At 47.4% G+C, this 23,714-nt stretch overlaps 1 protein-coding gene across 2 annotated transcripts in view; it reads left to right on the forward strand.

Annotated features, from left to right (window-relative positions):
• Positions 1-4,150: 4,150 nt before the first annotated feature.
• The window catches only part of PARVG (parvin gamma), a 44,022-nt gene continuing 24,458 nt past the window's right edge, over positions 4,151-23,714 (forward strand). For both annotated transcript variants that reach the window (XM_073649334.1, XM_073649335.1), the window contains exons 1-7: positions 4,151-4,317; positions 8,776-8,841; positions 9,210-9,274; positions 12,013-12,115; positions 14,245-14,385; positions 21,712-21,827; positions 22,362-22,417. In XM_073649334.1, the coding sequence (XP_073505435.1) occupies positions 8,781-8,841; positions 9,210-9,274; positions 12,013-12,115; positions 14,245-14,385; positions 21,712-21,827; positions 22,362-22,417 (542 nt within the window). In that variant the 5' untranslated portion in view covers positions 4,151-4,317; positions 8,776-8,780. The remainder of the gene's footprint in view (positions 4,318-8,775; positions 8,842-9,209; positions 9,275-12,012; positions 12,116-14,244; positions 14,386-21,711; positions 21,828-22,361; positions 22,418-23,714) is intronic.

Genomic DNA, 23,714 nt, shown 5'->3' on the forward strand with positions numbered 1-23,714 from the left:
TTTGTAGAGGACATCAGGTATGATGGTCACCTGTGACCCGGTGTCCAGTTGTGCAGGTGTTGCTATGCCATCCAGCACGATGGACAGGAAAAGTCTTCCTTCTATAAACCGGTCGTACCAGCCTGATGGGCCTTGTTGGGCTACTCCTGGGTGTTGGCCCTCGGCCCCAGGGTTTGCCTGTTTAAAGGACAGGCCCGGGTGAGGTGGCCTGCCTTGCGGCAACTGTAGCAGATGAGTTCTCCTGGAGGGCGACGTCGGTCGTTGGTCCTCCCACGGGGTGGCGTTGTCTTTCTTCTTCTCCTCATCCAGGGGACATCCTCGGGACTGTCGGCGAGTAGGATCCTTCCATCCGGCTCGGGCTCCGTCTGTAGCTGCAGGGCGCTTAGGACGGTGGTTAGGGTTTTGCTTAGCTGACGCACTTCAGAGTGCAGGCTGTCCAGCTCTCTAGGGGGCGCTGTTTGCACTTTTGCCTCAGCCGCTAATGAAGGAGCAGTGGGTGCTGCGGGCACTGGGGTGGCCCCACCCTGTTAACGCTGGATAGCAGTATCTGATGTTTCCAGGGGCTGCAGACCCTTAATAGCCATGTCCTTCAGGGCGTCAATGGTGGCATTTGGATGACCTAAGGCCCACCACCGTACAGTTCTGCTCTCCTCCTGGGACCTCAACCCCCGGATGAATGGTTCGGTCAGCATTTTGTTCTCATCATGTATGCTGGCTGGACTAACCTGTTTCAGGGCCCGCAGTGCCTCGTGTAAGCACCAGGCATAGTTCCGGATACTGTCCTCAGGTTTCTGGGCACAGTGGTAGAACCTCATCCGGACATCTGTCTCAGTGCCGTTTTCAAAGACAGTTTGCAGTCTCTTGAATATAATAGGTACTGATTCCTGGTCTGCGGCTGGCCAGGTTTTAATTTCCCGCTCTGCGGCACCAGTCAATTGTCCCAGCACAACAGCAGCTCTCTGTTTACCAGTCATTGAGTACATGTCCAACACACCGCATATTTTTCTTTTGAACCCAGACAGGGTGCCTGGTTTGCCGTCATACTGGGGAAGCCACTTCGCTCCGGGGACGTACAGCAGGGCCATAAGTATTATTGGAGTCACGGCCCCTGCTGGTGGGGTGGCTGCTCCGGCCTGAGCATCGGGAGCGTTAACCGGTGCTCCGGCGTTTTGCTGGTCGTCGGCCATGGTTGCTCCCCCCTAGTAAACCGTAGCCTACCTTCTTTCCTTCGATCGGGTAGGCTGCAGCCCCCCAGACGTGAAGTGAGGGATTGCCTGTCGAGCAACTTCAGTGCAGGACCTTGCGTCTCCCTCGCGGCTGACGTCAGAGCGCGTGCTTCCTGGGACGGCAGTCTCCTTCCACGACCCGACACTTCCAGGTGCTGCGCCAGAGCGCGAGGTGGGGCTTGGGCTTCGCGCGCTACCAACGGTCACTCCTCTCTGGTCCCCGCGGTTACGCCCCTCTTCTTCCCGCGCAGCGACGCGGTAATGACGGTGATGTTCACCACAGTTCTGAATACACAGTTCAAACACGGCACACAGTACCCGGTGGCAACGAGCACGAAATCCTGTTCGTGACACCAGGAAGAGATGACTGGCCCAGGGGGATATGGGGGACTCGGTACCCGGGCCTTTACCTTCTTGAGATGTCACGGCGGTTGGCTCCCGGGCCTGTACCCTGGGGTCACCCTTAAAAGGGGTTGTTGCTTGAAAGGATGATAAACTGTTTTGTCTCGTGACGCCACCTGTGGTACCTGGTAATGGGTACCAGCGCTGTTGCAGACCTCCGGGGGTGATGGAATGGCAGCTGAGATGTTTCTGCTCCCCACAGGCGGAGCGAGCCCCCGGGGCAGGGTTGATGGAAGGGATGCAGGTGAGAGGTGGCCCAGCTGGGTCAGGGGAGAATAACAGACATGCACACAGGGGATTCACTTCAGTACCTTTACTGGTGTAGCAGGCAGGTACGGTCCAGGGTACTTAGTAGGAAGGGTGCACTTCTGGACTCTCCCCAGTGAGCAGGTATAAGGGCTCCTTGTCTGTTTCTTCCTCTCTCTGAAGCTCCTGACCTGCTTGGAACTAGGCCTAGCTTCTGTACTCTTTCTCACTCTCTCATCTGTCTGCTTGGTGATAAGAACTTTCCTCTGGCTACCACTATCCCTGGACGCTGGGGCCTTCGTGGTTCCTAGTTCTTTGGAAGGTTGCAGCTTCAGGTTGACCAGGGGTCTAGAATCCCCTTGGTATACCGGTTATTCCTACTGGGCGTAGAGGACCCTGTAGGCGCGGACCCGGTGTTCCGCTTGTGTTCTGGGGTGAGCCTAAGATGCTCCTCTGCCCCCCAACACTTCTCTCTCCTCTCCTTGTCTCCGGCCACGCTCTAGGCCCTCAGCCTTCAGCACGTGCTTTAGGCCTTAACTTGCCCTCAGTACAGCAGCCAACGTGCAGCTTCTTCCCTGCTCTAAAGTGTCAGCACACTCTGCCTACCTAACTCCACCCTCTAGTATATATATCCCTAACAGGGCTCCCTCTGGTGGTATGAGGTGGAAGGGTGGAGGTGTCTGTGTGTACTGAGGGCCTCTTGTGGAGAAGTCCATCCATGCACCCTTTTGGGTCCTGTGGTACCTGTGAGTAGCAGGGTGCCACACATACAACTCTCTAGTCCCTTTTTTATTATTTTTTTAAACTTTTATCAGTTTGAGCAATTATGTACATGGCGATACCAAATTATTATTATATTGTATACTGGTTGGCCCTCATTTTCATTTTGGACCTCGGTGTGTTTGAGTTTGACGTCCCTGTCATAGGGGATGTAAACTTTTTTTTGATCACTTGCTTAATACGCTGCGATACTATAATAGATAATTTTATAATACACTGCGCTTTCTCCTATGAAGCTCAGTCATAGTTGTACTGTAGGAGAATGGACCACCAGAGATAAAACGCTGCAATACTGTGTGGTATCCAGACAAGAACGGAACTGAGCCAGAAGAGAGAAGTTGCAGGGGGGAACGGAGACAATCAGAGCTCCAGGTCAGGTGACGTCAATGAAGCTAGCCCTGGATCTAAAAAGCCGGCATGCCAAAGCCGAAGTGGTTTTAGCGCCAAGAGAAGAGCCGTGATGGTTGTCCACAGTTGTGTGTACAAGCGGGACCCAGACATCGGTCAAGCACCGAAGACCAAAGTTCCCAGCCACGCCGCCGCCGGTCAATAGTCAAGGATCAGCTGCCACAGATACAGACCAACGAGATGCACGTCAGCGGTAAAGTGCCACAGGAGCCCTGAGGATATCTGGCCAGGGATCCGTACCTGGGTCGTGAGCGGAGGAGATACGTGGGACTGGCTGTCACTTCCTGCAGAGACTCATGGTGCTGGGCGTGGGCAGAGGGAGAACTGCGAGCCGGACGGGGTTCAGCCGACGCCAGAGCCAGAAAGAATTGATAAACTTTTATCAGTAAGGCAGAGCAGCGGCTTCTGACAGCATGCGTTGTATTCAGCAGGCTCAGCTCTTGAGCCCGCTCCGTATGGTTACGATTGAAGATGTAAACTGAAACCTGGACAGAGTGGGCCCCCCACGGGGCTGATGCCGATCAGCTGTTACCAGTGCCTGCGGCTGCCGGAAAGTACAAGTTGAAACAGAGCCAGAACGCTAAAGTAGAAGTTGTACAGAGTCGTAATGCTCCTATTAAAGTGAATGTAATCTGAGCTGCAGTACACGAGAGCGGCCACTACACAGTGTACGACGCTGTGTTCTTGCTCTGTGGCTCCTGGTACCAGCAGATCGTAGTGGTGTCAGATCTGACATTGATGACCTATCCTGAAAAGTCTGATAATCCAACATTTGTTACCAGCACGGATCTGCAATATAATCTGGAATTTCCCAAATCCAGAAGACTAAATCAAGACCATAACATGTGCTAGAATGATGACCCTGCTGGTTCTTCTGGATTTTCTCCTTCCTTCTATATAACTAATTTGATAATCTGGAATAATTGATAATACAACTTTTTAAATTGATATCAGATTAAAAGAATTTTCACTTTTATTTTTTGGTTATTTTTCTTTTGATTTTGCATCACGGTCAGATTTTTACTTCTCATTTACAGCCGAATGGGGAAGTTTGTGTTCTTGCCGTAAACACAATTTTCTTCACTGTCACTTGTCGCACAGGAAGAGGAAGTGACGGCTTGCAGCTTTTATTCGGGTCACATTTTTATTTCCTAGACATTGCAGCAGTATATTAGCTGTTTGGTCTCCGGTGTGAACGTAGCAGCTGTCTCAAGATTTCCACCTGAGATTATTGTACAACGTCTTGGCTGGTGAGGTAAGACATTCGCACAAAGTTTTCATCCAAAAATAGATGACGATAAAGTAAAGGCAGTCGTGTAACTAGAGTCCGATGGGCCCCGGTACAAAATTTGGATCTGCCCCTCCCCACCCCTGCATGTTGGTCAGATGTATGGGGCTTTGTTGCAGCGATCTAAATCCTATAAGGATATAAAAGTTGCACCCCCTCCCCCATTATGTAGTAATGTCTCTCCATTTTGGACTCCTTCCTGGTTTATAGGTTTCCCATCCTGGCCCCATCCTAGTATATATTTCCCCCATCCTGATTTTTATATATATATATTACAAACCAAAAGTTTGGACACTCCTCATTTAAAGATTTTTCTGTATTTTCATGACTATGAAACACAAGGAATGGACATTAGACCAGTGGAAATCTGTGCTTTGGTCTGATGAGTCCAAATTTGAGATCTTTGGTTCCAACCACCGTGTCTTTGTGCGACGCAGAAAAGGTGAACGGATGGACCCTACATGCCTGGTTCCCACCGTGAAGCATGGAGGAGGAGGTGTGATGGGGTGGGGGGGCTTTGCTGGTGACACTGTTGGGGATTTATTCAAAATTGAAGGCATACTGAACCAGCATGGCTACCACAGCATCTTGCAGCGGCATGCTATTCCATCCGGTTTGCATTTAGTTGGACCATCATTTATTTTTCAACAGGACAATGACCCCAAACACACCTCCAGGCTGTGTAAGGGCTATTTGACTGATGCGCCCCCAGGGTCGTGGGGTACTCGGCATCCGAGCCTCTGGTTGCCGGGGGTTATCACGGTGGCTGGCCTGGTCCGTGGCCCAGGGCAGTCACTCAAAAGGGGAATATTAGGTACAGGGGATTTAAGTGTTCGTGACGCCACCTGTGGTGTCTGGTGAGGATCACCAGCGCTGCAACAGTCCTCCGAGGCAGATGTTAGGGCAGCTTGTGATGGGACGGCTCCCCACAGGTGGAGCAGGCCTCAGGGCAGTGAAGTGAGAGAGCGTGGGTTGCGCTGGGCGTTGTAGTGCAGGGGGAACAGTGGCACTGATGAAATAATTGGACAGAAGCGGTGCAGTGCAGTCATCCGTGTCTTTACTCACAGTTCTTTAGTTCCACAGGTGCACTGTACAGGTGAAAGCCTCCCGCGTCGTGCTGCGTTCACCAGGCAGGGGTTCAATCCTTCCTCAGGCAGCTTGGGAATACCTGGCAGAACCCCACTTTCTCGTGTTCCTCTTTTGACTGTCTTCACACTGGTCTTTCTCCCTCCTGCTCTGCGCTGCCCACTCTGAATCCTGTTCGGGTGCTCTGAAGTCCCTCCTGTCCATCGGAGTTACACAGACTTGCTTGACCCTCAGGGGACTAGAATGCGGCTATGATCCCTCTGTCTTCTGACAGATGCGGGGCGTACGGGTGCCGTCCTGCACGCGCCGTACCCCCTGGGATCCTTTCCTAGAATGGAGCCTACTCCCTGCTCCCCTCCTGGGCCTCCAGACCTGGCCCTTCTTGTGGAGCAGAGCTCCTAATGAGACTCTGCTCCCGGACTGTTCTTCTGAACTGTCCCGAGCTGTTCCTCTGAACTGCTCTCCTCTACTCAACTACTGATCTGCCACCCTAAGATGGCTTCCCTATTTTATACTCCTACCAAAGTGCTCCCTCTAACTACTTCCTCCACCCACACCCACTACTGGTTCCCCCAACCTTTGGGTTCCCCCCATTCCAGCCAGGGTCACTGCTCAGCAGCTGCGCTCTGCATGTTGTCCCTCCAGCCGGCCTGGAGCAGTGTAGTGTTGGATGCAGGTGTTTGGGGTTTCGTGCAGCACTCCCTCCTTACCTGAGAGAAGAGAGACACCACACCTCTGGGTGAGGTGCAGTACCTCTGTGGCGACTGAACCCTCAGGGGCGCCACATGACCAAGAAGGAGAGTGATGGGGTGCTTCTCAAGATGACCTGGCCTCCACAATCACCAGACCTGAACCCAATCGAGATGGTTTGGGGTGAGCTGGACCGCAGAGTGAAGGCAAAAGGGCCAACAAGTGCTAAGCATCTCTGGGAACTCCTTCAAGATTGTTGGAAGACCATTTCCGGTGACTACCTCTTGAAGCTCATCAAGAGAATGCCAAGAGTGTGCAAAGCAGTCATCAAAGCAAAAGGTGGCTACTTTGAAGAACCTAGAATATAAGACATATTTTCAGTTGTTTCACACTTTTTTGTTAAGTATATAATTCCACATGTGTTAATTCATAGTTTTGATGCCTTCAGCGTGAATGTACAATTTTAATAGTCATGAAAATACAGAAAAATCTTTAAATGAGAAGGTGTGTCCAAGCTTTTGGTCTGTACTGTGTATATAAGTCACATGGTCATAAGTATTCAGGCCCTTTGCTCAGACACTCATATTTAAGTCACATGCTGTCCATTTCCTTGTGATCTTCCTTGAGATGGTTCTACTCCTTCATTGGAGTCCAGCTGTGTTTAATTAAACTGATAGGACTTGATTTGGAAAGGCACACACCTGTCTATATAAGACCTCACAGCTCACAGTGCATGTCAGACCAAATGAGAATCATGAGCTCAAAAGGAACTGCCCAAGGAGCTCAGAGACAGAATTGTGGCAAGGCACAGATCTGGCCAAGGTTACAAAAGAATTTATGCCTTATTCAAGGTTCCTAAGAGCACAGTGGCCTCCATAATCCTTAAATGGAAGAAGTTTGGGACCACCAGAAGTCTTCCTAGACCTGGCCGTCCAGCCAAACTGAGCAATCGTGGGAGAAGAGCCTTGGTGAGAGAGGTAAAGAAGAACCCCAAGATCACTGTGGCTGAGCTCTAGAGATGCAGTAGGGGGATGGGAGAAAGTTCCACAAAGTCAACCATCACTTCAGCCCTCCACCAGTCGGGCCTTTATGGCAGAGTGGCCCGACGGAAGCCTCCTCAGTGCAAGACATATGAAAGCCCGCAGAGAGTTTGCTCAAAAACACATGAAGGACTCCCAGACTATGAGAAATAAGATTCTCTGGTCTGAAGAGATGAAGAGAGAACTTTTTGGTGATAATTCTAAGCTGTATGTGTGAAGAAAACCAGGCACTGCTCATCATCTACCCAATACAATCCCAACAGTGAAACGTGGTGGCAGCATCATGTTATGGGGGTGCTTTTCAGTTGCAGGGACAGGACGACTGGTTGCAATTGAAGGAAACATGAATGTGGCCAAGTACAGAAATATCCTGGATGAAAACCTCTTCCAGAGTGCTCTGGACCTCAGACTTGGCCAAAGGTTCACCTTCCAACAAGACAATGACCCTAAGTACACAGCTAAAATAACAAAGGAGTGGCTTCAGAACAACTCTGTGACCATTCTTGACTGACCCAGCCAGAGCCCTGACCTAAACCCAATTGAGCATCTCTGAAGAGACCTGAAAATGTCTGTCCACCAACTTTAACCATCCAACCTGACGGAACTGGAGAGGATCTGCAAGGAAGAATGGCAGAGGATCCCCAAATCCAGGTGTGAAAAACTTGTTGCATCATTCCCAAGAAGACTCATGGCTGTACTAGCTCAAAAGGGGGCTTCTACTCAATACTGAGCAAAGGGTCTGAAGACTTATGACCATGTGATATTTCAGTTTTTCTTTTTTAATAAATTTGCAAAAATTTCTACATTTCTGTTTTTTTTTTCAGTCAAGATGGGGACAGAGTGGACTTTAATGAGAAAAAAATGAACTTTTTAGAATTTACCAAATGGCTGCAATGAAACAAAGAGTGAAAAATTGAAAGGGGTCTGAATACTTTTCACACCCACTGTATATCCCCCATCCTGTGCCCCATCCTGGTATATATATCCCCCATCCTGGTATATATGTCCGTTATCCTGGGACCCATCCTGGTATATATATCCCCCATCTTGTGCCCATCCTGGTATATCCCCCATCCTGGTATATATGTCCGTTATCCTGGGACCCATCCTGGTATATATATCCCCCATCTTGTGCCCCATCCTGGTATATATGTCCCTTATCCTGGGCTATATATACTAGGATGGGTCCCAAATAGGCTCCCATACAGAAAAGAAATTGACCGATACATCATAGGGCCCTTGTCACTTTCTATCCCCTGTACCCTACAGAACTCCAGCCACATTTTGTACCCTACCACTTTGAGTGCCCCATTGCTCAACAGAGCCTCAACCATCATTTATATCCCATGTCACTGACCCCCCACCCTCACTCTATTTCTTCCCTCTAATAGAACCCCTCAAAACTTGTACTTCTTCTTAACTGTCCTGTCCGGAACTGAATGGGTGTGTAAAATGACTGGATATCCTATAGACACTCTCTGAGCCAAAAACTAGGCCAATTGGGCCACTGATTTTAAAGGCTGCACTCATTTTCAATATCTGACCCCTTTTAAATGTGGCTTGAAAAGGATTGCAGTAGAGATGATTCTAACCGATTCTTCTTCCATAGACCAAATGGACTCAGTAAACCAATATGGAGGCTACCAGGAAACTATTTTTGATGAAGCACCCATAGGTAATATTCAAGGGGCACCCATCACTGTTTTATGGATCACAGTCAGTTTTAATTGACAATATATAAATGATCAATTTATCCACTTTTTATACTTAATTTACCAAAAAGCAGCTCAACGAGACTCTAAAATAAGTACAAAACGTTCAAGGGGCGTGTCTATTTGTGATCAAGTCTAGTGGGTGGAGCTTGGAAACATTAAAGAGGGTTTGGCCAATGAAATGATTTGTTATATGATGAGGATGTTAAGGAGGCTGGAAAATTTTGGCGAGTACTTATTAGTTTGTGTAAAGGAACCTTTAGTAAAATGAGCCTAGATTTACCTAGGTAGACATGTGGATCACAGTCATTAAAATGTCATCTTCGTGCAGGTGAAGCGCGAAAGATTTTGCAGCCCAACTCGGAGAATGATGCAAAGCTTCTGGAGCTGAAAACGGTAGGTTGTGTATTTTATGCATGTATTTGTTACATATACTTATTTTGTATATTTATTTATTCAGGACTTCTTACCAGATGCGATACTCTAAAGAAAATGTCACAAATTGAATATTCAGTATTTGAATCACAGCTTATATGATATTTTTCATACTTGAGACATTTAAGTCTGAACTAGTAACTATTTAAAATCGACTGCAAAACACACAGACCTGCCAATTTTGGATTTATTTAAGCTCCTCCCCAATTTAAATAACGGTTATTTTAGAGAACCACTAGGAGGAGCAGTGGCTCATTGAACTCAGTTGTTACCGCACCCTATTGGTTGGACCAGGGGACGTAGTATTACACTGAGTATTGGCCGCAAGGCACAGACCAGTTCCAGGAGGCTGGAATTAGGTTGGCACAGCCTGATACACAGAGTCTAAAACTGGCCATAAAGATGAGATTCGATCACTGAGGCTCCAGAGAACCTGAGATTGAGGCTCTGAAGCCCAGTCTTGAAAAGAGCATAGGTGCGCATGCCCAATCTATGCTCCATTCCTTGTCTATGGGAGTGACGGAGAAAGCCGAGTGCTGAACTCCGCTTTTTTCGGAACTACCGTTGACAATGAATGGGGCGGAGGTCGAGCATGCACATCTCAGCTCAAGCCTCAATCTCAGAATCTCTGGAACTTCAGCAATCATCAAGTGATCCCCTATTTTATTGATTGGGGACAGCTTGTCTTTCTTTGGCGAAGCACATAGGTTCAGAGCTTACACCTTTGTTACCTATATAGCTTTTCTCAGGATAGACAGTCGGATAATTGATAGCAGCCTGGGCTGAAGATGTAGTCCGGACAAATCCAAGTTGGCACCAGTGATGGATATGCCTATATGCTTGCCACACAATCCATGAGGCACCATATGGTGGCACACTGTCACTGCAGGTCCGTCACGTAATTCCAGGGGCACGCCACATATTCATTCAGGCTCTGTGATAAAGATGTGATTTCGAACAACGCTTTTTGGATTGCAATTTTTGCGCGATCGCAAGGCTGAAAATCCATGTTATAATCTACGTATCGTTATCCAGACTTCTGTTCTGTGGCTTAATCAGAATTTGGACAATAGAGATTTTAAGAAATGAATCCGGAATGTTAAGAAGCGATTGACCTTTCATATCCTCATGATGGCGGGGAACAACCTCTTCAATGTGACCTTCTGCCATAACGGCTATCACATTCAGCTCTGATTGCGCTCCCTCTCTGGGCTTTATTATCTGATATATTAGAATGTAAAGAATCGGGAGGAGTGTGATGACATATTACTAGGGTATAACATCAATATGGGATTGGTAGGTCCAACTTCTAGGACCCCCATGACAACTTGTGTGGAATGCCATAGCTCCTTTACTTTCTACCAGATGCAGGAAAGTAAACTTTGCTACTAGACCTCAATCAAAAGACCTCTAATCCACCAAACCAGTTCCCTGCTCTGCACTAATGAGAAGCAAAAAAACCAAAACAGCAACCTGGAAATAAGAGTCTTCCTTTTGATTTGGCCAAGCATGCTTAGTCACATTGCAGTACTCCAATAGGCGACCCTAAAGAGTTAGCTTTTTTGACGCTCAGGCGTCAACACAACAGTGCCCCTGACAAACCTGGTTGTATATGGAATTGCAGCCGGCTTTGTTCACTTGAATGGAGATGTGTTGCCATCCTCCTGCTAAAGTGCCGTGTTGTAGAAAAAGACTGTGAAGGGGTCAGAGTTTTTGAATGAGCGGACCTCCACAGGTCATTCCCTAACATATCCAAAAGTTATGTCATCACTTTTTTATAGGGTGGGAATATAGAGGACTATCCCACCAACAATATTAATCACTTATTCACAGAGCAGTTAGAACCCCAATTGATCCACTTATCTGCCATGGCCACAGCTCCATTCACTGTCTATATGAAGGGTGGTCACACATGTGCCCAACAACTCCCATAAAAGTGAATAAAGTGATGGTCCCATATTCCCATTAATTCTCTATTCCCACAGAGACATGGGGGCCCCTATTCTCGGGGTCACTGAAGGTCCCAGTAGTTGTAATCTCACTGATCATACATTTATCACCTATCCCGTGATTAAGCGGTGAATGTTTTCATTGGATAACCTCATTAAAGATGACCTGTCAGCTGCCATAAATGTCATTTTTTTACCTGGTGTAAAAGCCGCTGTTCTCCTGAAACCGGCGATGTTTTTCTTTTGTTCCTGCGCCTTTCCGTTTCCAAGATATGGCCACTTCTTCCCTGTATAGAAATCAACTATTTTTTTTAAGGCAAGTGGGCGTCATCTTGAGGAACACGCCTCGTTGGCTAAAAATTACTTGATTTACATACAAGGAAGATGAGGCCATATCTCAGCAACGGAAAGGCGTAGGAACAAAAGAAGAACATCACCGGATTCATGAGAACAGCGGCTTTTACACCAGGTAAAAAAAAATTACATATTTATTGTTAGCGACAAGTTCCTTCAAATGATAAAATTTAGAGGGAATGTTCACTTCATAAGAACATATAGTCTGAAAGCAGTAAAAATATATTATCCGGGCCCCAAACTTTGCAGAAGATGTTTCCCACTCTGCTAAAAATTCAAGAGACTTTCTGGCAAAGTAGACAACTGTTATATATGTAGATCTAATGCAGTGCGACAGGTCTGAAGATCACTCTGCCCGTTGACTTAGATTGACTGTCGTCTTCTTCTACTCGTCAGTTCCTGATCGACTGGATCAACAATGAGTTACAGCAGGAACATATCGTGGTGAAGAGCCTGGAAGAGGACCTCTTTGATGGTTTAATTCTCCATCACCTTTTACGTAAGATATTTTTACACCGTCTTATTGTCTGCCAGCAATCAAGTGCTCAAGCTGTTGATATAGATTAAGTGAAGGAGTTGGCTGTGATTGCGATTTCCAAGTTGTTTACCATGTAGAATGCTAAGTGCGCTCGCTTTGTGTCAAACACGCTCTACGTTGGGCTTTTCTTCCAGCGAAATCTTCATTTTTAATTCTATCGTCTATCTGGCGCCTGGGAAGATCTGAACAAAAGAAATATTTTACCTCCCTCCCTCTCTCCCGTACACTTTTATATAACCCTTAAAGACTAAGGAATCCGATTCATGAAGGTAGCTTTCTTTTTTTTTTTGTTTTGTATTCTTTGTCTTTTTTTTGCTCCAAATTCTTCGATATGGTTCAAAAATTTTGCGCAATCTAAAAAAAATGCTCTTTATTTTTGTCTTTTATCTTGTTTTTATGCCTTTTTAAAATTTTAGTGATTTGGAAAACCAAAAGTGGCGAGCATAAAGAAAACCAAAAAACAAGCGAACACATAAAATATACTTAAAAAAAGGCACAAATTTAAATTTTTTGGTGGAAATCAAAAACAGGCAAAAAACACCAAAAGCTGGAAAATTAAAATAGGCGCAAATGCAGTAATGAATTGTGCTCCTAAACTGTAACACTATACACAGACGTCCTTGTTGCCAGTGTGGCTCACTATTTAATTTTTCTATGCTGCCGATTTTTCAGAAAGAAATTGAAGTGATCTGTTTTTGGGAAACCGGAGAAGTTGAAAGAAACTCATACCACCAACAAAGGAAGTCTAGGGAAACACTGTTTCTCCTTATGGAGAGTTATAAGCCAGGCAATGCTCCCTGGGAAATAGATATGCAAATTAACTCTCCTCCAGGAGGAAAAAAGCTAACTCTTTAGGGTCGCCTATTGGAGTATTGCAATGTGACTAAGCATGCTTGGCCAAATCAAAAGGAAGACTCTTATTTCCAGGTTGCTGTTTCGGGTATTTTGCTTCTCATTAGTGCAGAGCAGGGAACTGGTTTGGTGAATTGGAGGTCTTTTGATTGAGGTCTAGGGAGGCACTAGAGGGAGGACCAGTTTGGGTATCATGAAAGGAACATACATGTAAAGATGGTTCTTCTGTAGGGTTGAAACTCAGAAATTCTGTGTAACAAGGGAGCAGGGCTAACCGCTAGACCACACTCCTACATCTTACAGTAAGCTGGATACATTTTTCCGATGTTCCCCTTACCCTTTCCTCAATAAAATAAGACCAAGACACTCCTCTTGGATCAAACTGGTCATGGCGGCCTTGCCTAGTAATTCACCACCACAAATTCCCGTCATTACCCCCAGCCGCTACTACTGACCCCACCAGGGACCCCACCCTTGAAGAGCCTCAAAACTTCACCAGATCAAAACCCAATGGAAATCACAATTTGTGGGTACCATCCCCATGATGCAACCCCCCTCCCACACCAATTTTGCTGAAATAACCCCCTCCAATCCTCCCAAGCAGCAATGACCCTTCACTACCCCATTAGTTACTCCCTCATATGACTACCCCCCTTTATTTAACATTCTTTAATCATTTTTTTGCCTATCCTCTAAATGAAGGAGATGAAAGCCACTGTTTAAGGTGCCCGGGACCTTTTTATGGTGCCACTGTGCGGTATGAGATATCCCAACTCCCCCCCCCTTTGCGCAATTTATTGTCCCCACCTAGTTAGGACCTACCCCAAATTTCCCAATGGCTGCTCTCTTTTAAAAAAAAACAGCGCCACCCTAATTAAAGGGTTGTATATGGTATTGAAGCTTATCCCCATTTACTTTACTTGAGCTGACCTGCAATACCAGACACAACCCATGGTGTGGCGCTGTTTCTGGAGGAAAGCAGCCATGTTTTTTTTTTTTTTGAACAGGGTGGCCCCTTTCAAAGGATACTTCAGCAGAATACATTTATAGCATATTTTATGCCAAAAAATTTGGATCTGTAAGGATTTTCTCACAAACAGCGCCACTCTGGTCCTTGGGTTGTGTCTGGTATTGCGACTCAGCCTCATAATAAAGGTGAGCTGCAATTACCAGATATGGCCCATCTCATGCCGATGAAGCAAATAGGAAATCTGACAATCTATATCTCCTTCTCGCAGAAAAAATTGCAAACATCAAGATAGAAGTGGAAGAAATCACGTTAACTGCTGTAAACCAGAAACGGAAGGTCGGCGTGATACTGGAAGCTGTGTCCTCAAGTCTGCAGCTGGAAGAAAACCACCCGAAGTGGGATGTGAGCTGTAGGTATCAATCAAAAAATTGCTTTCTTTTTTATGCAGTCATTTATATTGATTTCCATTGAAATGCAAATTGGAGAAGAAGTTAGCTACTGCCTGCTCCACTTATGGAAGTATTACCCTACACTTCCATGTAAGTATGTTAAAGAACCTCGTTGAGGATGCTTGTCTGTATGACACATACCTGATGGACAAATACATTTTTGTCACAGTTACCAGGAATGGAGGATTGTATTGGTGACCAAGTGACAGAAAAAGCAGCCACATGGCAGTAAATATGGCTGACTGTAGGCATTAGGAGCCTGTAAGAACGGACTTCCTGGCACCTTAAGGCCCTTGTACACATTAGACTGTCGGCTGAACCTGTGGATATCAACAGCTTTGGCCGACACTCCATCGGCCAACTGATCATCGGGGGAGATGTCGATCGGGATGTCCAATTTAGGACTGCCAATCTCTTTGGTCTCCCGGAGATAAGCCGCCGGCAGTAATGTCTGTCGGCGGCTTTCTAGTAGAGAACAGAAGAACGCTTGGCTGAAACTAAGGGAGAGGTGGCCGAGACTGCTGTCGTCTGAATCATCGATGAAAGCATCAGATAGACCATCAATATCAGAAGTTCTGGAAAACCCCTTTAAAATATTTGTCTGCTCTTGCAACATCTATAGTTCTACCGGAGTGTGCTCCTGTCACTCCCATAGCACTCCTGGAACAATAAGGGGAGACTTCCTAAACTTTTAGAGAAGTCAGAAAATATCATGTGACCTGTCTTACCCGCTATTTTGGGAGGTGTCTTCATTCAAGGGAAACCAGGAGAGGCGTGTAATGGGTGTGGCTTAAAAAAAGTGGTTATGTCTGGCTAAAATTTGCCGCCTTCCGAATATGGATAACTCTTCCGAATCTTTGTAGTACATGGTTAGCAAGTATGAATTAATGCTCATAATTTACATATAGATACACATGTTAATTGCATTTGTATGCAAATTTGGCCTTTAGCAGGAGCCTCTCCCCTCATCAGCAGGAGCCTCTCCCCTTATCAGCAGGAGCCCCTCCCCTCTCCAGCAGGAGCCCCTCCCCTCATCATCAGGAGCCTCTCCCCTCATCATCAGGAACCTCTCCCCTCATCATCAGGAGCCTCTCCCCTCATCAGCAGGAGCCCCTCCCCTCATCAGCAGGAGCCCCTCCCCTCTCCAGCAGGAGCCCCTCCCCTCTCCAGCAGGAGCCTCTCCCCTCATCATCAGGAGCCTCTCCCCTCATCATCAGGAGCCTCTTCCCTCATCAGCAGGAGCCTCTCCCCTCACCAGCAGGAGCTCTTCCCCTCACCAGCAGGAACCTCTCCTCTCACCAGCAGGAGCCTCTCCTCTCACCAGCAGGAGCCTCTCCCCTCTCCAGCAGGAGCCTCTCCCCTCTCCAGCAGGAGCCCCTCCCTTCTCCAGCAGGAGCCTCTCCCCTCACCAGCAGGAGCCTCTCCCTTCACCAGCAGGAGCTCTTCCCCTCAGCAGCAGGAACCTCTCCTCTCACCAACAGGAACCTCTCCTCTCACCAGCAGGAGCCTCTCCCCTCACCAGCAGGAGCCTCTCCCCTCTCCAGCAGGAGCCCCTCCCTTCTCCAGCAGGAGCTCTTCCCCTCTCCAGCAGGAGCTCTTCCCCTCTCCAGCAGGAGCTCTTCCCCCTCTCCAGCAGGAGCTCTTCCCCTCTCCAGCAGGAGCTCTTCCCCTCTCCAGCAGGAGCTCTTTCCCTCTACAGCAGGAGCCCCTCCCCTCTCCAGCAGGAGCCCCTCCCCTCTCCAGCAGGAGCCTCTCCCCTCTCCAGCAGGAGCCTCTCCCCTCATCATCAGGAGCCTCACCCCTCATCAGCAGGAGCCCCTCCCCTCTCCAGCAGGAGCCCCTCCCCTCTCCAGCAGGAGCCTCTCCCCTCATCATCAGGAGCCTCTCCCCTCATCATCAGGAGCCTCTCCCCTCATCAGTAGGAGCCTCTCCCCTCACCAGCAGGAGCTCTTCCCCTCACCAGCAGGAACCTCTCCTCTCACCAGCAGGAGCCTCTCCTCTCACCAGCAGGAGCCTCTCCCCTCTCCAGCAGGAGCCTCTCCCCTCTCCAGCAGGAGCCTCTCCCCTCATCAGCAGGAGCTCTTCCCCTCAGCAGCAGGAACCTCTCCTCTCACCAGCAGGAACCTCTCCTCTCACCAGCAGGAGCCTCTCCCCTCACCAGCAGGAGCCTCTCCCCTCTCCAGCAGGAGCCCCTCCCCTCTCCAGCAGGAGCTCTTCCCCTCTCCAGCAGGAGCCTCTCCCCTCTCCAGCAGGAGCCTCTCCCCTCTCCAGCAGGAGCCCCTCCCCTCACCAGCAGGAACCTCTCCGCTCTCCAGCAGGAACCTCTCCCCTCTCCAGCAGGAACCTCTCCTCTCTCCAGCAGGAACCTCTCCCCTCTCCAGCAGGAGCTCTTCCCCTCTCCAGCAGGAGCCTCTCCCCTCTCCAGCAGGAGCCTCTCCCCTCACCAGCAGGAGCCTCTCCCCTCTCCAGCAGGAGCCTCTCCCCTCTCCAGCAGGAGCCTCTCCCCTCACCAGCAGGAGCCTCTCCCCTCTCCAGCAGGAACCTCTCCCCTCTCCAGCAGGAGCGTCTCCCCTCTCCAGCAGGAGCCTCTCCCCTCTCCAGCAGGAGCCTCTCCCCTCACCAGCAGGAGCCTCTCCCCTCACCAGCAGGAGCCTCTCCCCTCACCAGCAGGAGCCTCTCCCCCCAGCCCGACTATAGACACAGGTCTATCGATAATCTGGCCTTAACTATAGGTCATCTATTCATACTTTCTGAATTTCTGAAGAAAGAAGACTTGAAGACATGCGTGCTCTGTCTTGGCTGATTTCTATGTAAATTGCCTTGGAAGCAGAGCTGAGAAACGGCTGTAATATGTTATTACGGAGGTAGAACTGTTTGTTCTTTCCTTGAAACGAACGGTAAAAGCAGTAAATGGATGAGAAACCTCAAATGGACATTTTACCGCCTTTAGAGCTTCACAACTCTCCATTTACGGGACTAAAAATCTTCATGGCAGTAATAATATTTAATAGTAACTCCCAGTATTATGGATCCCAGCAGATGCCCACATAAACTCGCGTTAATTGCTGGCGCACGTATGGCAAGATAGTCCCTGCCAGAAAAAAATGGTACATTAAAATGATATCGGCAATAAACAGAGACCAGGAGGTAAAATTCTGTATATTTCTTGCTTTTCATTATATACATTGGCAGATACTTAAGTAAAAAAAACAAAAAACACTCTGACTCCCACCAGGCCCTTGTTATATCCTGTTGAACATTTACACTATTTCTAATTACAAGGGCCCTGTGGTTTTAGACTTTTTTAAAATATTTTTGCAATTTTCCATTTTTTAAAATAAATCAGTTCCAGAGAAGAGAACAGTGAGCCAGACCTTAGATGGACAATGTGCATCCTGAAGAAGCTTCCTCGTACTGCCACCTATATGGCCACCTATGTATACTACTTGTAAGCAACATATATGCATCATCTAAAGAGGCAGATGGACTAGGGGTATAACTTAGAGGAAAGAGGGTCAAAATTTGGCCCCATGACACCTATTTAACATCTTAAAACCCATTAATTGTGCCTTTTAAGCCACACCCACGAGGAGCCACTGAACCTCAGAAGACACACTTATTTGCTGAAGCTCCACTCCTTTGTAACCTATTTTAAAAAAAATTAGGTGGCTGGGAGGTGTACTCCACTTTTAAACACTTTTTGTGGACTCCCTTCTCGCATTATCATGTACATGAATGTCATAGGAAGAAATTACATAATTATCTGCTGGAGATGGCTATGATTAACAGCTACCCTCCTAGCTCTTACATCCGGGATTGGAGAAAACTCTGATTTTGTCCTTTTTAAAACAGCTCAATGCAAATAAAAGATAGTGGGTCTTCCTTTTTTTTATCTATATCAGCCTGTTAATGTTGGTTCTAACTTGTTAACGAGACATCCTGACAAAGGTGTGGGCATCTGTTAGGGCATGTAAGGGACCCACTTGATGGATGGTGAATCCTATTGTGGATATTTGTTAGTTGGGTCTTGTACTGTGAATTTACCCACGGGTCTCTACTCTTCCATGGTTCCTGACTCACTCCTGACACACTAAGGTGGCACCTCTTACCAAGGACGTTACTCCCTAATCCTCCTCATGGACAGCTCAAACCTCTCAGCCTGGAAGGTCACAGAGACAGTTTTCTCCTCTCTGTAGTAGTCTGAGGAGGCAGACCGTGTAACATGGTATGCCTGTCCTACAAGTTGTAGTATTGTGCTGCGTGTAGAGCTCCAGCTGCTGCTTGCTCCCTCTACAACTGACCCTGAGTAATGAGAAGCTGACCCTTAAGTAAGCTAGGCCATAATTACAGTGCATACCTATGCTACCCCTCATGCAGACATCTCTCCCCAAGTGGCTTGTGTTGGGGAGTAGAGCTCCATCTTCTCCTTGTGCCCCCTGTAACTGACCCTGAGTGGTGGGAAGTTGTCCCTTTAGTAACCTGGGCCATGACTACTGTGCGTATCTACTCTATATCTCATGCAGACATCTCCGCCCAAGTCGCTGGAGTTGGGGACTAGAGCTCCACCTGCTTCTTGTGCCCTCTGCGATTGACCATGAGTGACAGGAAGTTCTCCCTTAAGTAACTTGGGCCTTGACTATGGTGCATGCCTACTTTACTCAACATGCAGACATCTCTACGAAAGTCACCTGTGTTGGGAAGTAAAACTCCATCTGCTGCTCTTGCCCTCTGCGACTGACCCTGAGTGGCAGGAAATTGTCCCTTAAATAACCTGGGCTTAACTATGATGCGTGCTTTCTTTACTAAACATGCAGACATTTCTGTTCAAGTGGCTTATGTTGGGAAGTAGAGCTCCACCTGCTCCTTGTGCCCTCTGCAACTGACCCTTAGTGGCAGGAAGTTGTCCCTTAAGTAACCTGGGTGGTGACTATGGTGCATGCCTACTCCACATGCAAACATCTCTGGCCAAGTCATTTGTGTTGGGGAGTAGAGCTTCACTTTCTGCTCTTGCCCTCTGCGACTGACCCTGAGCGACAGGACATTGTCCGTTAAGTGGAGAATGACTACAGTGTGTGCCTATTCTATACATAATCCAGACATCTCCAACCAAGTCGCTTGTGTTGGGGAGTAGAGCTCCACCTGCTACTTGCGCCCTCTGCAACTGCCCCCAAGTGACCGGAACTTGGTCCTGCAGAACTCATTTGTAAGTTTCCTTTTTTCCTGGGAGTGATTCCGGTTGGACGGAAAACATTTTTCTGAAATGTTGACAGCCAATTCCAGACTAGAAGAAATGAACATGTAACTGTGGAAAGACGTATGAATGATGGATCAAAATCCAGATCAACAGATGGCTCACTTCACCCAGTAATGTGAATGCCGCGCCGTCGCATCACACCGGGCAGAAAAAAAAGAGCATGGGATATTATACAATAGAGCGGAGGATAATTATAGTTTCCCTGACAACCAAGCAGCCTCAACGCCAGCCCTGAGCAAATCTCAGCTCAAAAATATTGTGAAAGAAAGAATAAAATATCATCCATCTAGCTAAACAAATATTAAGACACGCACCTCCCTCTGTCTCATCCAGAGACCCCAGTGCAAAATCTATGACTGGACCCTTCCAACTCTAATGGCCTCCTCATATGGGGGCAGAAGAACCTAGTGGCCCGCCTTAGGCTTGTGCACCCAGGTGCAAAAAGTCCTCTGAGTTTCCTCCCTGGTCTTACTGGAGCTTTCAGCTCCTTGGGTTTATTACTAGATGGTGGTTTTGGGCTGGAGCAGTTCCCAAGAATCCAAAAACTCCTAAATCCAAAAATTACCTGAACTTTTAACCATACTTAAAACCTCTCCTAATACATTCAAGAGACTCCCAGAAAAAAAGGGGCACCTTCAGGACTTCCAGAAGAGTTGGCAACTCTACCAGCGCCAAGGAATTTTCCCGGAAAGTGGCGCCGCAGAAGAGGGTTGGGGGGCGTGGTCTTAAAAAGATGTGATTATGGGGCAAAAATTCCCACCGATCTGGTTCTCTGGTTGACAGTGCTCTTAGGGATCATCAGAGATTTTTATGGCGTTTCACTCCAATCTGTTACTGCAGCTCTACTAAGGAATTTTGAGTTAATACAGATGGATCTTCTATCCAGGACCCTCATCTTTTGGCCAATGTGGAAACCAGTTACAAAGAACATATTTTGCTCTGGAGGACCCATCCTGTTTGGCATCACACAGATCAATTGATTGGTATTGGAAGCATGTAATACCTAATTTCTCCAGTGGCGGCACTGCAGGGAAATTATACACTTACAGCCAGCTCTTATTACTGATTACAGCTGATCGCTGGGATTTTCAGCAGAGAATATTCTGTGATCACTTATTGTAAAGAGACCTTTCTAATGAGTAGGGTTGTCTAAAATGGAGTACCCCTTTAAGGTACTTGTAAACAAGCCATTTGATGAATTCTGAATTACAATAACAAAATTTCTACATCTATACCTCTCTAGGCCATGCAAGTCAAACTCTGGCCCATGGACCAAATCTGGCCAGTAGGGTGGTTTTATTTGGCCTGTGACACCAGAACCACCACACTTATGTGGGGCCCATTATTCTGTATGGAGGACTATGTGGGGCCCATTATTCTGTATGGAGGACTATGTGGGACCCATTATTCTGTATGGTGGACTATGTGGGGCCCATTATTCTGTATGGTGGACTATGTGGGGCCCATTATTCTGTATGGTGGACTATGTGGGGCCCATTATTCTGTATGGTGGACTATGTGGGGCCCATTATTCTGTATGGTGGACTATGTGGGGCCCATTATTCTGTATGGTGGACTATGTGGGGCCCATTATTCTGTATGGTGGACTATGTGGGGCCCATTATTCTGTATGGTGGACTATGTGGGGACCATTATTATGTATGGTGGACTATGTGGGGACCATTATTCTGTATGGTGGACTATGTGGGGACCATTATTCTGTATGGTGGACTATGTGGGGCCCATTATTCGGTATGGAGGACTATGTGGGGCTCATTATTCTGTATGGAGGACTATGTGGGGCCATTATTCTGTATGGAGGACTATGTGGGGCCATTATTCTGTATGGAGGACTTTGTGGGGACCATTAGACTGTATACTGGTTGGCCCATGACTTTGTCCAAGTTTTTCATTATGGCCCTCTGTGTGTTTGAGTTTGACATCCGTGCCCTAGACCTGGTGCATTATAAGAGGATTATTACCCCCCCCCAAGCAGGTGTACAGGTGATCGACGTATATTTCTTTCTTCCAGCGATTCACAGCAAAGACCTCCTTGCCACATTACATCTGCTTGTTGCCCTCGCCCGTCATTTTCGGCCCGAGCTGCCTCTTCCTCCCAATGTGTCTGTAGAAGTCATCGTTGTGGAGGTAAGTCACCATTACTACTTTTCCAAATTACTGGATGATATCTACTAAAGAGATGGGACCAGGGATAAGAGGGGGTGGTGAGGCTACACAGCAAACTAACTAATCTGTTAAGAGTCATGTAGGTGGTCCCGGTCCCCTGAGGAGTCCTGCAGTCAAGTGTGATGTTTAGCAAGCCTGGATATGACTTTTCGCTGCTACTTTTTATCCGTATTCCCACGTCTGGGACCCCTACATTTGCCAATCTCGTGTATGGGAAACCTGGATGACAACCCTCTTTGAAAGCTGTAATGGAGGGCACAATGATAGTTTCCCAAAATGAGACTTTGTGCTCAGTTCACTCACAATACAGACATAACTTTTATGGTACCAAACTCCTTTTTCCATGTGGTGATAGTTAGCCGATCCTTTAAAGGTCATGTTTTAGTAAGGATCCTGTGTGTCATTGGCGATGGCATTTTCTTCCTGTGCCAATTAAATTTGACATTTTCTTTGGCTGACACTGAGCGGTCCGATGTTCTCTGTCCAATATTACAGCCAACAAAAACCGGAATGAAGACCGAAAAAGCTATTGAATTTGTTACAAGAAGCAGGTGAGAATGATCTGTCTGTCTATCTACATATATCTATTATCTATTAATATTATTTATTTATTATAGCGCCATTTATTCCATGGCACTTTACATGTGAAAAAGGGGTATACATAATCAAAACAATTACAATAATGGTGAACAAAACGTGACAGTGACTGGTACAGGAGGAGAGAGGACCCTGATAGAAGACGGAGAATAGTGGGGGGACAGGTGGATTAGTCGGGCAGTAGAGTTTAGGATAGATTGGAGGGGTGCGAGAGTGGTAGAAGGGAGGCCACAGAGCAGGAGGTTGCATTAGTCGAGGTGGGAGATGATGAGGGCATGGACTAGTGTTTTTGCAGATTCTTGATTAAGGAATTTACGGATCTGTGAAATATTCTTGAGTTGGGGTTGACAGGAAGAGGAAAGGGCTTGGATATGTGGTTTGAAGGATAGATCAGAGTCCAGGGTTACCTCAAAGCAGCGAGCTTGCGGGACTGGGGAGAGTGGACAGCCATTTACTTTAATAGATAGGTCCGTTGGGGCGGTTGTGTGAGATGGTGGAAAGATGGTGAATTCTGTTTTGTCCTTGTTACGTTTTAGTAATCTAGCAGAGAAGAAAGATGAAATAGCGGACAGACATTGTGGGATTCTGGTTAGTAAGAAGGAGAAATCAGGTCCAGAGAGGTAGATCTGTGTGTCATTAGCATAGAGGTGATGGTGAAAGTCGTGGGACTCTATGAGCTGTCTCAGACCAACGTTGTAAATGGAGAAGAGCAGGAGTCCTAGGACTGAGCCTCGCGGGACACCGACAGATAGGGGGCAAGATGAGGAGGTGGTGTGTGAGTGGGACAAGCTGAATGTTCTGTCTGTTAGGTATGAGGAGATCCAAGATAGGGCCAAGTCTGTGATGCCAAGAGATGAGAGAATCTGTAGTAAGAGGGAATGGTCTACTGTGTCAAAGGCAGAGGACAGGTTCAAGAGGAGGAGGACAGAGCAGTGTCGCTTTGCTTTGGTCATTGGTGACTTTAGTGAAGGCTGTTTCAGTGGAGTGATGCGGTTGGAAGCCAGATTGTAAACGGTCAAAGAGGGAGCAGGAGGAGAGGTGGGAGGACAGTTCAAGATGGACATGCTGCTCCAGTAGATTTGAGGCATAGGGGAAAAGTGATATGGGGCGATAGCTAGACACAGAGGATGAGTCAAGGGAGGGCTTTTTGAGGATGGGTGATTGTTTGTTTGAAGCATGAGGGGAAAACACCAGTTAGTGACAGGTTGAAGAGATGGCTTAGGGTTGGGATGAAGACTGTAGTTCGGTTTG

The sequence above is a fragment of the Phyllobates terribilis genome, unplaced genomic scaffold (genome assembly GCF_046119375.1).
Source record: "Phyllobates terribilis strain yellow unplaced genomic scaffold, ASM4611937v1 Scaffold_10__3_contigs__length_209671492, whole genome shotgun sequence".
In the NCBI taxonomy this organism is placed as follows: Eukaryota; Metazoa; Chordata; class Amphibia; order Anura; family Dendrobatidae; genus Phyllobates; species Phyllobates terribilis.